Raw genomic sequence first — 18,004 nt, forward strand, 5'->3', positions numbered from 1 at the left:
TTAAAAATTTAACACGTCAACTGCAATAATTCCCAGTCCATACTTTAAAGGAATCCCACTGGGCTTTAAGATATTTAGGAAACATGGGAAATGATATACGTATACTGGATATAAAACATCTCCATCCATCTTTCAACCACTTATCTAGTACAAGGTCGCGGGGATTAGAAAAAAAAATAAAACATCTTTTGCATTTAAACATTGAAATTGTTAATTATTACCAAACGGGTGGTACGTGAATAAGTTAATTTAGTTAATTAGGGTAATCTTAAATCATAATTTAAACGATCCAAAGGACGTCGAGTGGTTTCCAACGTGCTTTACAATCCATGTAAACCACGACCCCGTGTTGAATTGGCGCTTATAAATATTGTCTGATGTCAAGGAAGCTGAATCACATACAATCGATTTAGCATAAATTAGAGGTGATTTATTTTGTTCTTAAACAATGACCGATTAAAAGAATCGTGATTTTACTTAGGCCAACACGTTTAATTTCGTGATTTTTGTACTTTGAAACAGGTCTCTCAGTTTAGAGCGCAAATTAATTCATTTAAAAAGCAGGAACTCATTTAACAAAGCTTTTTAGAGTACTGAATTACGGTAATTTGTTGCTGGTTTGGTTAACTTGATTTGTTCCGACAATTGCGTCACATAACTTATCTGAATTTTCCGCAATGGCGTTTGTCTCTTGGACTTCTCCCTTGCTAAATTCCTAGACTTCAAAAATCGTTATTTTATAGACCATAAAATAACAATAGTAATTAAAAATACAAATTTAATTAAGGTTGTGATCGTTAGTCTGCGCATCATTGGTCAGTACAATAGAATCAGACAGGCACAGTATTCCATATGGCAACAGCAGATCTGTATGAGGTTCATGATGTAGCATAAAAGGACAATATTTAGTCAAGGTCGATGCAAATATTATTCCTTAAATTATCGTAGCACGATGCATCCAATTTGTTATTATTATTGATAATAATAATAATAATAATGCTGTTGTTGCTGCGAAACAAAACAGCAATAGTAACCACTTGAAGTCTTTGCTCTCTATATCATAAAGTATATGTTCCTTAAAAATCCTCCCATGTAAATTCCAGTGAAATGTGGAGAGAGGCAGTGAGGGGGGAGAGGGGAGGTTAATCCGAGTTTAATGCAGTGATGCACAGCACAGGACCGAGGCAGTGATGATTGTGTTATCTCTCCCTAGCATTTGGGTCCCCCTCAATTTCAACCCAGCCAAATAGCTGCGAGAAAGTGCAGATGGAGTCACTCCCGATGCCTGAGGAAAAATGTTATTAATAGCTAAATAACTTCCCCATACTTTCACTAAACCTCTCTCTCACCATTTCAGATGGATTTGTTTGAAGTGGTCTTCTCCTCATCCCTTCGTCCTTTTCTTTCAACGAAGCTTAGTTTAGACTAGGCTCCTAAATATATAACCGTTATTTTGAACCAAACGTGGGCGCTTGCTCGATGACACTTTTTATTGCAAGAAGTTACAAATCTTTAACAGCAGATTGCACCTTTTGGCGGCGTCGCTTCTGCCTAAATTCATTAGCATAATTTGCAGGTAAACGCAAATTTGGTGAGTGGGAAATTTTATACATTCTGTCTGTTGCCTTAAATCGTATTATATTCAAAATTCGATTGCAAATTCTCTCTATTTTTTTTTAAGAAAACGATATTATTGGCGTCCCAGTACGTTTATAAATCATCTCCGCAATGTCTCGGCTCAGTTAAATAATAGATACATTTATTTAGAACTGTGATTAATTTGTCTGTCTTTTGTGAGAAAGGTCCCAAAGGCAATATTCTTTTAATTGAATAGGCGCGGTAAAAGTTGGCCTGAAGCTTCGAATTGCCTGACACCAGACTATCACTCCACCGGCCCCCATTATTTTCTCTGATCCCTACTCAGAACATTCACAAATCCTGCCTGGCTTCTGTTTGATTAGATTGCGAACGTTAGGTAATCTGCCGATTTGCTTAAGTGCCCATCGCTACTTTTTCCAGCATGTATTTACAAAGGACATTCTGTTGGTTTAATCAATGCAGATCATTTCTAGGGAATTGATTGATACACCCTCTATCGCTCCCCTGAATGTATAAAAAACAGGTGTTACGGCAAATGTCAGCTATCGAGTTCCTCTCTCTAATCCCTACTATCTTAATATTAATTAGTGGGTCTACACCGGCCACAGCAAAACCACGATTATAGCAATTTCGATTTAACGTAAAGGGAATTATCAGTATGTTACCCTTGTGAAAATTGTATTGGAATCTAATTTGTATTCTACACAAAAGACCACAAATTCTGCCCACTTTTTATTTCTCATATGGCAATTAGCCTTGATGTATATGATAAAAAATACAATCGAGGCATCAAACCATGCATTCGCCCTCCACATGTAGATCACATTTTCCCGTTTGGCATGAACACTTTTAGGTTATTGTTCGGCTTTATTTTACCGAAACCGTTCTTGCATGTTTACCATATTCGCAAAGATAGCAAAGCATTTTGTATCGTTTGTATGTTTGTATGTACTCCGTGTAATAAATATATAAAGCCTACCCCCCCTTTTCTCCACTAATTCCACAACTACATTTGAATTATACATCCATTCAATCATTAACGAACGCTAAGATGGTTGAAAAGAACTCATTCACAACAGGCCTAACAAATACCAGTTCCACTTGCTATTTTAGTTTATATTAGGATATTCATATTTGTAATTTATTTAAAGACATGGATCAAAAAAAAAAAAACTGAATGGACAACGTTAGTTATTTCTGGTGAATTCGTGCATCAAAAATAAACTCCATTGCTGACCCCACCTACGTACAGTCCGTGCTTACAGCTGGTAACGGGCTTGCATGTGTATTAAAAATTATCTTAAAATGAACAGTTACCGGTATTTCCCCCCATCATTTCAGAGTTTGGTTAGCATGTCAGAAATCCCCAATGCAAATCAAATAAATAATAAATAGATAGATAAATAAATAAATAAAATCTTAACAACTATAAAAGAAACCTAAAATCTCATGAATTTGTGCCCAGGGCTAGCCAGAGCGAGCCGTTTAGAGATGAAAGTGAAAAGAAATAAAAGGCTCAATTTAATCTGCCTTAAAACCCTTCAACATAACGTTTGTGCTTGAAACTCGGAGAGTGAGGGCTGATTGGGGATAAATGCATTTCTTACCATGCCTGCGAGCTATTACACCGCTCTGCAACACAGCCGCCCATTCAACAGACACCGTTTTCATTACTAACTCTAATAAGTCTTAACATTATTAAATGCCAGCCGGATGATAGAATGAAACGGGCGCAAAGACGAATCTTTTTAAGAATAAAAAAGGGGGCATTTAGTATCCCGGTTTAAATATTTCGCCATAAACCCGAAAATGCAGAAATCAAGCGGGAACTTTAACTGCCAAATATATATATATATATATATATATATATATATATATATATATATATATATATGTACGCGCACACACACCATGTTAATATTAACAATTTCTCTTCCACATGTTATTAAATATGCAGAGCTCCGTTTGGCAGTAAATGTTCACATCAGCTCTAATGGCGATTAAAAAAACGCCTTTGATGTCCACGTAAACCTAAAAAAAACAAACACTGCCCGTTCATAAAAACAAGCAAAGGCGCTAGGAATACGTCCCCGTTATACCTACACGTGCCAGGCCGAACATCAAAAACACTTTCCTGTTTATTCGGCGATACTATCAAAATTGCATATTATTTTATTATTTGCAGACATTTAACTCAGATACGTTTTCGTAGGTTAAAGTGCCTATTTACACACCACAAATGTGCAGTTAGTTTTCACAATAGCCCGATTTTAAAATGAGCAGTCGCCATTTCCAAACAAGAAAGAAACACTTTGCACCCTCCAACGCCTATTCTCTTCCAACAGACGATTCTATAATATTACAAAACTATCTACCAGCGGGGTGTATTGAATAATTCATCTCCCTTTAGTTCCCTCTTGGCCTTTTGTCCAAAGTTTTTTTTTCTTTTGCGGGTTTTTGAATGAGAATGGAATGGTCCGTTTCTCTTTTCGCAGTCCCGCTTTTTTAAGTTTTGCCTTTGTATCACGGAATCTTTCCATTCAAAAGCTTCAATGGAGTTTGAGGCCTTTTGCGACTGAAGTTCATCTTCAAGTTTGGAGAAGAGCTGAATCTCGACAAAGAAAAAGGTTTTATAGGTTTACTTAAACCCTATACATAAATGTTTGATCATCTTACTTGATAACTTCTATTTCCTTAAGCAACAAGACCAATTGTATTACGTGAGCGTCCACGTAATCGATGAATGTTGCATAGCTCCGTGCCAGTTGGAAACTAATGCACAGGTGATCAATTTTCCATATATTATAATGCAATTTCGTCAAAGCCTCTGCAATTCTGCTAGTGGGCCAATTTGTGTAAGAATTACGCATATGTAAAATTTCAGTTAAATACTTGGATGAATTTCACGATAAAGATAAACGTCCGCATCATTATTTTATTTCAAATTCCTACCACTTCGCTGTAAAATGAAATGAGAAAATCTGAATCCTAAAAAACTAAAGGAAATCTAGAACTAATGGGACATGGGCTGGTCCACTGCAGGGTTTTCTTAACATAGAACATTAAGTCGTGTTGTGCCTCAGTTGGTTGTAATTGATATTGATTGGCAAATCGTTTAGCTGTCAGCTGCCGTTTCAAGGGACCGTTTAAAGCGCAAGAGAGGAGTCTATTGAGCAAATTAATTTACTAGTCCCAAATACCTTCCGTCAATCCTCATATAAATAATTGAGTAACCAGGCCTACAAAAGCTGGGAGCCATAACAGCAGGAAAAACATCCACATTCGGTAAAGAGACCAAATCTATCAACCAAATCATGCAGATGCACACATTCGAAGTAGCAAACAATTTGAGAAAGTTCACGCACTTAATATATCCGAAATGCATTTAGAATTTATAGTAAGTGTGTGTGTGTGTGTGTGTTTGTAAACAACGTAGATTTTTAGCAATCACGTCATCGTTAATTCCATCTGCAGCACAAGCGCAGGTTTAGCATAACAAACAAGTAAATAAATAAGAGTCTTTCAGGTAGAAAAATAATGAAAAAATAATAATGCTTTGATCACCAGGGCGGACACAGAATAAGAATATAAACCCGCTTTAAATACCTTTGTCGCCGAGTATGCCGTCAATGCTGTGCTTGGTTTTTTTGTCCCCGTCTTCATCCTTCTTATCACAATCGTCTTCATCATCTTTCTTGCCAAACCGAGCTCGTAAAACCCGGCTAATGGAACTCACTGATGAACCCAGAAAATTGCAACGTCATTTACCATCTAAATTTGTATTATTACCTGTATGTTTGGCATTATCACTGAAATTGGAAACATTGTTAAAAGACGTATACATTATAGCTGTTGCTGTCATCATTATTGTAGTTAAAATAAGTGAATTAATGTGATTGTATATTTCAAATGAAGTAGCATGCAGCAGTAACGGAAGTTTTTCGTTCTGCTGTAATTCACGTATCCCAACGTCATTATAATTCAAATGACCCAATCCCGATAGCCTAGTTAAATACATGTAAGTTGGTTTCTTGTAAGGAAAGGCAATACATAAGTAATTAAATAGCGGGGGAAATTACAATCCATAAAGTTTACGTGTGTGGTTAATTCCAGGTCCACTCTAGTTCTTCAGACCTAACTAATAGCATAACCTTACTGTGGTAGGAAAAAAAAAAGTTGCTTACCAGATGGGGCCTCACCTGAAGGAACTGTGCTTCTGTCACACACGCCGTCCTTCAGCAGCTTGTCCCGGATCTCCCAGCTGAACATGCCCGGATTCTCTCGCTTGTATTCTTCGATCCTCTTCTCCACATCAGGCGTTGCTACCTGCTTTGGGTGTCAATTTACAGAGTACAGCAAAGAAAGCAGGGGAGCAAGTGGCAGAAAATGGGAGGGTGAGAGAGAGAGAGAGAGAACGAGAGAAAGTGAAAGTAAACGACTTTAATTTAAATCAAATGGCCGTTTGAGATCCATAATGACCTTCCGATGTCAAACAGACGCTGCTTACTATAGAACTTTTATTACACATGCATTTATTGTGACCAATAGGCTGCCTTTATGATTCATGTCAGACGCACAGCGAGTGCTGACCTAACCATGGGTAAGATTAAGCACATTACAGTTTTATTAGGCAATATTCTTGGAACTGTTGCTTGTCTTTACAACGTGTTCGATATATAAAAAGAACCATAATCTTTTTAATCTTAAGGCAAAAATAGCATCTTAAATATTACCTGAAATGGGAATGCCTAATTTGTATTTTAAAATATAGTGACAGTGTTTGTTAGCAGATGTTATAATTTAGAATCTAGAATAAAATGTAATAACGGAAGTTGTGGTATTTGCAATTTACAGTAATTCGGTATAGTGACACTGTATCTATCATTCATAAAAACATACGGCTGTAATAACACAAATAATAATAATTATAATAATTTGTTTTCCAGTGATATGGAGAAAACTGTAAATTACTGTATAAATTTAATATTGCAGCCCTTGAAATCTGATTTCTGTTCGTTTACATTGACGCACTTAATTTGCACTCACCCTGGGTTTGCTTCCACCTATGGCCCCGGGACGGATGGAACCCGTTTCTTGGTACCGACAAAGGATTTTGGACACGCAACCGTGGGAAACTCGAAGCTGCCGTGAGATCACGCAGGGTCGGATGCCGTGGTGTGCCATCTCTACTATCTTGTGTCGGATATGGTTTGGCAGTGGCCTCCCATTAATGAACACTCCGCCAAGCTGATTTACACGACCTTGACCCAGAGGAGTTGACACTGTGGCGTAATAAAACACATTTGGAATCGAGCATTAAAAAAAACAGAGACGCGATTACACAGTTCAAACAAAATGGAGTTTTAGTTTTCGATTCTTACATAATTAAAAAAAAAAACAATATGTTTAAATACGAAATGTAAATAGTGAATGATGATGTAAAATTACATGTTAGAATTGATGGTAATGTAACTTATTTTACAGCAAAGTTTGATTGTTCGTACTGACAGCATCATCTTTAGAGAAAACAGGCCTAGTGTTAATTTAACTGGCGTTACATGTTGTTATAGTGTAAACGTTACACGTGTTTACAGCTCGAAAAACGGCAGAATGCATAAAATTGTTATATACGGAAATGCTTTTCAGTGAGGCCGGTCAACTACACCGAAGCAAACTAATATAATAAAAATAGAAATACCACGTTGTTGAAATTCGTATTTTTAATGTTAGTTTCGCCATTGTTCATATAATTTACAATTTGATATTGAGTTGTATTATTGATGACAAAATCAACAGAAGAATGACAATAATAATAATAATACAAAAAAAACTGACGGAATTGCAATTTAAAGTCGTTGTTTAAGTCGGCCTTCAGAATTCACTTCCAAACAAATTTATCATTGCCCAAAAAATATTTAAAATTTTTAACAAATATTTACAATTCTTTAACTGTACGACCCATTCTTTCCCCAGCAAATATAAACCAGTTTACTAAGAGAAACTGTAAACTAATTTACTTCTCACATGCCCTGACTATTTTCAGATGCATCTTTAGATGCTAATGAAATTTGTGGTCAATTGCGTATTCAAGAGTCACTAAAGATTGTAGCACTTTTCTCATTCATTATTCACAGTCATGTTGTACAAATATTGATGTAATCCTTTGAGACGTCGCTTTGCTGTGTATTTTACTTCTATTTGCGGCACCGGGGCACTTCAGCAAATCCCAGGGCATTGATAACTTGCTGGATTCGTGTTTTTTGTCATTTGATTTAAACCACTTGAGCACGAACAATCCCTACAGAAGAATGACTGCCGTGGAATAAACGATTAATAGATGCAAATATATTTTAAAGTGCACGTCTCCGTGAATCGTTCACGCAGTTCGGTACATTTTGGTACCGGTTTCATAATCCAGACACTTACAACTGTTTTAATAGTTGAAAATTGTTCTAAGAACACACGATACCAGTAATTGTGCATAAACTGTCTTCGATAAAGCTATCTGTGAAATCACGATTGCTTAAGTAGTTTTTAATGTGTTGTGTCTTGTTCCGTTTATTCTTATCTGCTTTATATATCAACACGTAGGTATATGCGTTTAAATGATTAAGATATTAATTTTAAAAATATTTTAAAATACCACAAACACAGGTCATACATATTCGTGTGTCGTGTATTTTGTCCGAATATCAGAATTACCTTAATAACAAATTTCGGGAGTCCAACAAATTAACTCTAAAGGGTATAACTATTATTATTCGTTTTGGAAATAAACTTTATTTGTCATTTTTATTAGGTTACGAATCCTGAATATATTCCAGGAATCATGTGTGTCGGTTTCCTAACAGATCAATCGAATTTAAGACTTTAAAACCACGCGTCACTACCATTTAATCTATACTTACGCTTAAAAAACTTCACCTGATTTAATATAACTTACCTTCCAAGGGGAATCCGGTACGGGGGTAATTCTGGCCTGGCGCTGGTCTCATCATTCTTGGTACCGTTCCTGCTAAGGTGGCCATTATACTGTCAGAAATCAAGCAGCCGTAATCAACCCAGTTTCTAGACGGCACAACCAAGTCCTCAATTGATGGTGATTTATTTCTCAAAATGAAACGTGACGTATTTCGGTAAAAAGAAGAAGAAAAGAAAAAAAAATACAGTGGGATAACGTAGATCCAACCAGATGAACTGGCAAATGCAGAACCCCTAAAAACGAGGAAAAAATACACACTTAAGCTGTTCGTTTGGTAGCATAAGACAAACAGGAAAAACGAAAAGATTCAACGTGTGCGCGTGGAGGGAGGGGGATTATTCTAGCTCTCACAAGTAGAGTGGCCAAAGGTTATTTAATTCTTTGCAGTGTTGCGCTGAAAGGTCTGGTAGTTTTTATGGCAAAGTCTGCTCGGAGGTTGGGAGTAGTTTAAGTGGACAACTTTGGCGCACAGTGTATGAGGGGGGTGTCGCGCGCGCCGATAGGCTCTGAGGCCTTTCTTTTATTCATGAGGGGAAGAAGGAGTTTAACCACAGGTCTCTCGACCAATAGCAAGAAACGACGCTACACGCAAATACACTTTCCGCTGCTGTGTTTTTACAGTCCACCCGCTTCTTCTGAATATATTATATAGAACCGTACAATAAAATACCGTTGATTAAACTTTCAAGGTAATTTATAGACGACTAGAAGTTTCTTTTTTACGTGTATTATTAATAATTAAATGAAGAAAAGTACCTCAACGTATCGAAGCGTTTACCATGGCAGGAGTTCTTGATGGAGATTTTGAGAATAATATTTTCGTTTCATATCGACAGATACGTCTTTAATTTTCTAATAGCGCTCAGGTGATTATTCTCTATTACAGATACTTTTAAGCTACGGGATACATTATGTAGAATGTATTCGGAAGAAAACCATGCCGGTCACTTGCAATTAACACATACCAACCCGTATTAAAATACACAATTAATAAACATTTACATTACGTTCTGGTAAGTGCAAAATCACACTTCTGCGATGTACTTTGTTTTTTTATTCTTAAACTTAATTGTAAGCGTTTCATTTTCAGTATAACATTTTTATTGAACTTGACAAAACACGGATAATTCGCCATCAGTGAAATCATTACCACCATGTCTCATAGGTCTTAACCCTATAACGCCAAATGTATCACCCTGACCTGGTGCTTCCATTTGTTTACTAAATGTAGGACAGTAAGCCATCTGCCTCAGGCATCAGCATTTAAAAAGGAAACTATCGATATACATATCAACTATAATATATATATATATATATATATATATATATATATATATACATATATATATATATATATATATATATATATATATATATACAAACCAGTGAGTTGAGTTCTGTCTTCTAATTCAAAACAAAAAGCACTCGCATCACCGAGACGTCACTGAGAACGCTTCTCCGACCCCGTTTTTATGGTACAATTGGCCATTACTAAATAGAGGTAATAACGAAATTGAGTAGATTGTTTTTACACAAAACCGCAACAGGACAATCCAAAGACAGTTCATACATCTTTTTTTTTCCTGGCAACGATTAATGCAGCTAACCCATAATATAAAAGAGAGGAGGGGGAAACACTGGCATTTGTCGCTAAAAATCCCATAACCCATTAGAAAGGACTAGAAAGCGTGTCATAATTAACACAAATGCGTGTTATTCGGTTGATCGTCAGTAATAAACGTGGCAAAATTCTCCTCAGTAAACGTCGAAGCGGCATTTTAAATCCAATATACAATACATACAATAAATAGAAATTGAATATGCGTTCTCTTTAAGGCTGAGCAAGGCAATCGGAACATTCATTCACGTGGATTATCATCTCGATGTTCATTTTGGAAATTCACGAGCACGTTCCATTTCATTCACAAAAAAATCACGTCTTAAATTATGCCCTTTGCTTACCTAAGCACCACCGTACACTGAAAGCCGATTTACAAAAATATGCATCCTATCGGTTATCTAACTAAAAAAGTGGGTTGAAATTTAAATAAAATCGTTGTCATGATACACAGGGAGCTCAGAATAAAGGCCCCAGAAGACCGTCTATATCTGGGGAGGCCCAACGACCCGCATTCATAACCAGATTCTATATGATTTCTTTTACAGTAGGTTCATTTTGTATTTTATTTTTCAGAAACCCACTGTACTGCGATTCTAAGAAATTACAGTGACACAGCTTCAGATCACATTGTTGACTTTGCCACCGTGACCAAATAATAAGTATTCATAAGCTCAACCCGTTTTATTGTATACTTTGCATTTTTTTAAATTTACAAAGATTATTTTCCATTCCCTGCTGATAAATGGCTTAAGAATTTCTCAGTAGTATGAAATTCTGATATAAGCCACAAATATATATTGACTAAAATGTAGCTGATCATCCGCATTGTTTACTGTCTCCTAAAAGGAGTTTTCGTACAAAAACGCACATTACAGAATTAAGTCTGCGCCCCTAAAGTAAAATTGTAGCAAATAAACTGGGATTTATTCCCTTAAATTAAATGTAAATATCGTACAGATAAAGTAGCACAAAAATCTAGATGATAGACTACAATGTGCTGTATGCAATTAGTTAAAATGATATATTACGTATATTATTACTGGAGAGGTACGGACATCAGCTCAGCTGAACCAAACGTCTTGCATAGTAAAAGTGTGAAAATTGCCGTGGAACACAGTACTGGTGGAAAGCAATTTCACAACTAATTTTTCCAACAATTAGGGAGTGTGGAGGGGTGAAATGGCGATTTCACATGCAGATGCTCCGGTGGGGAGGACCTGGTGGCCTGCCGCAGAGCTGGAATTTTCTCTCCGGCTTTGGCTTACCTCACATGGGTTAGAGAGGCACAAAAGACCCGGTTCGTCCTCCTGGGAAGATTTACAAAGCATCGGATTAAGTGAAGCATCAATCACAAGAATCCAGAATTCACGAATTCGCGAATGCTGTCTGACGTTGGGAAGGTGCTGTTTTTAACCGCCCCCCCCCTCCCCACACACACACACACACACACACACACACCACCTTCACAACTCCCCCCCCCCCACCCCCCACCCCATTCCATTTTTGCTGGACAATTTTATTCTCGCTGTTATAGGCTAGTGATGCAGACACCAACTCTCTCTTTTCCCATTCACGTAGGTGTTTGACTAAAAATAAGAAAAAAACGAACACTTTATGTAACATTGCCTTACTAGAATGATAAATTATAAGACCCACTAAGACGTGTGACAGTTCAAAAAACTGTCCGGTTGTCTGCATTCCTTCATTCTTGAATAAATTTAAATTAAGTTGCATTTAGCTTATCAGAAATTGTTAATCTTTTACATAAAATAAACGAGGCCTATATTAGATTCTAAAATGTCCGGACATCATGTCTTTTCACGGCATTCAGAATTGCGTTTCATTTTACATTATACCTTGAGTTATGGCGTTAGACTCCATGCCCCATTCTTCAAATTCTCGGCGGTGTGTATGTATTTCCTTCTTTACTCATGCTTTCTCATTTAATTTTTCATTTTAATTTACCATATTTCGTTTTCTATCATCCAACGTTGCCGCATTCCAACTTTAGACACCATGTACATGAATAAAGTAATTTTGTCAAGCAATTTTAAACGTCGCGTAGATTCGCGTAAAATGTTTACTATCAATATATATAACATTATTCATTTGACTCTACCTGGTGTTCAGCTATTTTGATAGTACGGGTGAGATGCGATCCCAACTGACTGGACCCTTGAACCGTAAAATACGCCTACGCAACCTCATGAAATGAGGACGTTTGTAACAAATTACAACTTGCCAACGCCTGTGGACCTTTATTTAACATGAATTCCGTTCAATTACCTCATGTTCCGTGGATTGGCAACTTAACCTAAGCCAGGTCCATGGATCGCTTGTGCATGAATCGTGAACAAGCGTGTGTTCAAACGCATAGGTTTCATCCATAGTGAAAACAGAAGATTGTAAAATGTCACGATGGGCTTTATGTACTTCTTAAAGTTCCTATGATCTTTGACACGAAAACGATCAAGTAAAGACCCGTGGTTGCTGGGATTTAACTAAGGTTCAGCAGTTCACTTGCAATCTATGGAGAGTAAATGTAGTTTTAGTGTTAGGTACTATAAGAGCATGATTCCCAGTACAGTATAGGTATTGGGAGTTACGACGCATTTACTTATCGTTGAAAAGTTATTGATAGAATGATAAAATTACTTAGCAATCTGAATGTGAAACTATTATGATACCATACCTACTGTTAATCATATAAATATAAGCTAATGTCTAAGGGCAGATTTTGCCAAATAAGGTAGACGTTCCCGTTTCATGCAACGCATGTAATTATTTATTAATCTTACGTTGCCCGGTCGGAAATGTATCTGAGATCACCTCGTCCCGTGTATGTCTAATGGTACAGAAATTTGGTTCCTGCAGCAATTAAATCGTTTCAGAGGCTAGAGCATCCTCTTGTCTTTAACCATTCGAAATTCCACTCAATGTAAAATTATACAATTCGTAGCAGAGAATTACAATGTAAAATTACAAAATTTTGTATTAGAAAATCTTTTTGATTTTCAAGAAACAAGGAGTGAACGATGGTGGTCGCTAGGACCTTGGGATTTCGTGCTATCCATCGCAAGACTGATTCATAGTTATAATAATTATGACTTCTTTGTAATTATTAGATACTTTGGGGAAATTCACCTGTCGCTTTCTCCTGTGGTGGGGGCCCACGTGCGTCGCGCGTTTAGCTGCAACTGAATCGCAGGCTTACTGGCTGATTAAAAGAACGTACATTTTATGTGAAATGTAAGAAAATATTGACGTTACCATGACATTTGTATGTATTTAATTAGAGGTAATTATTGCCCGTGTCTGCTGTTGAGGATTAATTTACATTAGATAAAGAGCTAAGGACTCCAGAGAAAACTCTCTTCTCTTGGGCAAACGCCCTTCTGTTATGCGCAACACTAATTGCAAAACATTTTTTAATTAGTACAATATGTAATTTAATGGAGCTTTTGTCCGAATTTTCTAAATTCATGATTCTACTAATTAGCAGATTACTAAGTGAAATCATAACTGTTTTCTATATAGGCTGTATTTTAGTCTTGCAAAGTTTTATGAGGCGTTTTCCGAACTTTTACACTATACAGAGGAAATATGCTAATTATGTTTAAACTGTTTTATAGGTAACCAAATACAACAAATGGCATGCATTACTGGGTTTACAATGTAAACTTTTGATTTCATTTGTCTTTTCTCAAGCCGAAGCACCTGTTTATCGGCCGATAAACCATCCACTGATTATTGTCTAGTTCAATTATGGTGTTGCCCACACTCTTATATGTGTTCCATTGCAACCAAATTCATAATCACAATGATACGAAAGCATGACGTCTCAAAGTTTCAAATGTCATAAACGTGGCTATGCATTCCGATTGAAGTATGTTTTTGATGAAATCTCTACTGTATTTCGGCGGGTGAGCCGAAAGCGCCACTGAAATACATCATCTCTGTCACTGGTGACTCAATAGGTTACAATCATACTAAGAAGAAATGTGCTACATGAAGTGACAAGTGCGTAAAATGAGAAAAGAGACGTCAGAAAATATGTAATATATATTTTTTTTTAAATAAAGAAATACAGGACATAATGAATATTTTTTAATAAGTGAAATGGCACATAGTTTGTAAATTAGACTGGATAAATCAGAGAGACATGTTACAACGCATTTACTAGGACTTCAAAATGTTTATAATTTTTCTTACGCACTGAAGACTGATGCACGGAAGCCACGCGAGGAGCGCTCGAGATGTCTTAAGTCTTCGCTAGAGGGCGACGAAGTTTTCATAGTTAAAATTACCGCTAACCGTCTAACGTAAGAGAATACAAAGGTGTATCCATGGTTTTATTTTTCATTTTTCTACTGTATTATATTTGGTTACATACATAAGCCTATATCATTAAATTATTAAATGAATCAGCTATAACAGTTTATTATGCTTAACAAAAACTGAATTATAGTAGGGCACGGGAATAATAGTATATACTAAACTTGCACTAAGTATATTACGAATTCCCTATATCACATTTCTAAATATTCAATAAGTTTTACATTTATCAGTGACTATGTTAATTGCTTGACTCAGCAATTCAATGTCGTACCTTTGAAAGTAGGATGCTAGCGCACCTGAAAATGTAAAGCAACTTTGGATGAATTGGTTTATAAATAGGACTCTGAGACAGACAACTATTCTATGGGGAACCGGGTGTGAAGATACAATACGGCTTAATTTAATTTTGGGACTGGGTTTGGAGTCTGCTCTGCTGACAGGCGATATTAGAGGAACTTTTGAGTGAAAATGCATTTTCATCCTTGACGCCCGGGCTTCCGTGCGTTTCAGTTCTATGGAGGATACAGACGCAGATTTATGTACTCTGAACCGCAAAAGCCGATGTTCCCTGTAATTCACCTTTGAACTCCCAAAAGGCACCAGTTCAGCTTCCCTCTCCCCAAACCTTACATTTCACTAATCCTTCCCGCAAACAGTTTCTCGCAGAATGACTATACACGTTTTTGTGGTTAGAGATCAAATCATGTAACCTGTAGGTTACAGGTTCAAGTGCGGAAAGTATAGTGGACTTTCAATCAGCAAGATTCTTACTCTGAATGGCTCTATTAAAAGATCCAAGTGTGTAATAATGTTAGTCACTAAAGATCCGTCCGATCATTGATTTTACATACTAGCTTATTCGGTACGGGGTTGTAGTGAGTCTGTAGCCTATTTAATTAAGAACATCGCCAACAAGGTGCCAGCACATCACGCACGCGCACACCCACACACACACACACACACACACATACACACACACAGAAGGGCTAATCGAAGACACCAACTCACCTAAACCACATACCGTTACTTCTCTGACTTGAAGGGGAGAATCCACACAAACACCCGGAGAACAGGCAGACAAAAATATAACCCAGGAGCAGGATTCAAACCCCCGGAATGACTTTTTAAACTATAACACGGCTACGTTTAACGTAAGGTTCGAAACTCTAAGTACTTCGTTATCTCATCGTCCGTTAACTATAGCGATTGTTTCTCGAAATCCCACTGAATTATTGCAGAATCTCGTTGGTAAATCAACGAGTGACTGGGCGCTGTGGTGGTTTTGTATGCCAGTCTTGTCAGCTTTGGTCAGCTGGCTGGCGTTAGATGGTCAAGTCGAAACAAGTTTGCACACACATGCACACGCATTTACATGTATGTAAGAATTTTACTGCCTTGTAAATAGTCTATAAGGTTCGCAAACTATCACAACTCTCTTGATATAGCTAATTTTAGGTTCATGGAATAATGTAAATTTGCCGTAAGATTGCTTGCGTGAGCGTGAGAGTCAGAAAGCGTGAGTGTCACGCCAGATGCGTGAGAGCTGGCAGCGCTGGTTTTGCCTGCTATTCCGTTACAGAGACGTCCTAAGCGGTCGGCGTAATTACGCTCTTTCTCGGGCATCGCAATAATAATAAGGATAATAATAATAATAATAATAATAATAGGTCAATGTTGCAATATAAAATTATACTGTGGACTATAAATTAGTGCAGAAAGGGCTCTTTGTAGTTTTAACATCGGTATACACTTTGAGCACATAACCGAGATGTGCGCCATTCAGAACTGAATTGAAAATGGCCCTGATCTCAATGCTGTTTTTCAGGTGGACATGAACCCTTAACACCAATCTTATCCACAAAGGACCTGTCTCCCAGGTCCTTCAGCCAATCAGTCCTCTAATTAGTAATCTAATTAGGGAGTTGCAGCGAAAACCCGCACAGACAATGGCTCTATCTGGAAAGATTGCCCACCCCTGCCTAGACGATCTCAGCAATAAACAATCAATAGGGAAATATAGGCTGCCCTCAGGTGAAATACTGTAATGAGCCTCCTTGGTCTGCTGCAGGATGAACTGAACAGAGGGTCACGCGGAAATGTTGACCTCACCCCCCCGCTATGCTTTCGACAGCTCCCCATTTCCACGCCACTTGTGGATTCCTGCAGACCGTCAGTGATGCACAAGACCTCAGCAAGGCTGCTGTGTCCAAATCTGTGCATGCAGTGAACCGATTACGGTTTCCATGCATGCAGCTACATACAGTTTCCAGCAGGAGACGATACCTTGCATGACAGTGAAATTGCTTTTCTTGCCATTGCAGGCGTACCTGGCTTTGTAGGTGCAGTGGAGGGAACGCCCAGTCATACTCCCAGCCTCTTGAATCCCATCTGCACCTGTCGAAAAGGGTTTTCTGCACTACGCCTTAATGTCCAACAAGGGCTTTTTACAGACATAGTGGCTAAGTGGCCTGGGACTACATGACGCTTATATCTGGTCCAGTTTTGGAGTGTCTCACATGGCAAAGGATGGTGCGTTTGCTGGTCACTGATTACTAGGAGACAGCAGGTATCTTTTTCAGGAATCGAGAATCCCCAAACCATGGCTGAGGAGAGCTATGACACGGCACCCAAAGAACAAGCATCATTGGGGAGCATGTTCTGGGCATGTGGAGGATGCAATATTTTTGCCACCTTCTCCATAAGTTGCTTTAACTCTTCTTTTGAGAACAGTAGCTCCCTGATCCTAACTCTTCTCACCTCTGTTTGTTTGTTTGTCTGTTTATTTATTAATTGAAAGAAAGCTCCATCACATTTTGAGCAAATTTATATGTTTTTTTCGACAAATGGGTCCATTTATTTTGGTCTTAATTTTCTTTGTGTGATGTTTTGATTATTTTTTTCATTTGCCTGAGATGACAGTAATACCCTATAATATATTAGACAACTGAAACAGGTGGATCTGTGTTCCTGTTATCAGCAGCCCGTGCTTTTCTCATGTGGGGGAAGCAACACAGAACAACTTCACAGAACAACTTCACAGAACAAGTTCATTCCTTAAATGTTGTATAATAAAGGGCTTTATGAAATAGGCCTCCACTCTTTCTCTACCTTTGTTATTCATTATCCATCCATCCATCCATCCATTGCTTATCCAAGTTTGGGTCATTGGGTAATGTCACTGGTAATTCTGCGACTTAATCTTTCATTTTATTTACTTTAATCTGGTTGAGTACTTTCTTACTGCTAAAAATAAAAAGCAAATCCACTGGTTGTTCTGATGTTGAGTAGCAGGGAACTGAACCATTGGATGAAAGTTGGCTGTACAGAGTGGAGTTTGGAAGATAAATAGCCATAACTTTAAAATGAGTGTTTTAATCCCCTTTGTCCATCCATCCATCCATCCATTTTCTATACCCATTTGTCCTACACAGGTTCTGGAGCTACAGACAAATAGCAGGGAATAG

At 37.5% G+C, this 18,004-nt stretch overlaps 1 protein-coding gene across 1 annotated transcript in view; it reads right to left on the minus strand.

The window, feature by feature from the left end:
* pax7b (paired box 7b) overlaps positions 1-15,615 on the minus strand; it is a 75,596-nt gene extending 59,981 nt beyond the window's left edge. Inside the window, exons 1-5 of the mRNA XM_023841418.2 lie at positions 15,549-15,615; positions 8,543-8,631; positions 6,646-6,881; positions 5,784-5,928; positions 5,206-5,334 (exon numbers count right to left, since the gene is read on the minus strand). Coding sequence (XP_023697186.1) covers positions 5,206-5,334; positions 5,784-5,928; positions 6,646-6,881; positions 8,543-8,631; positions 15,549-15,559 — 610 coding nt within the window. The 5' untranslated portion in view covers positions 15,560-15,615. The remainder of the gene's footprint in view (positions 1-5,205; positions 5,335-5,783; positions 5,929-6,645; positions 6,882-8,542; positions 8,632-15,548) is intronic.
* Between the last annotated feature and the right edge of the window lie 2,389 nt (positions 15,616-18,004).

This window comes from Paramormyrops kingsleyae, chromosome 6, assembly GCF_048594095.1.
Source record: "Paramormyrops kingsleyae isolate MSU_618 chromosome 6, PKINGS_0.4, whole genome shotgun sequence".
NCBI lineage: Eukaryota > Metazoa > Chordata > Actinopteri > Osteoglossiformes > Mormyridae > Paramormyrops > Paramormyrops kingsleyae.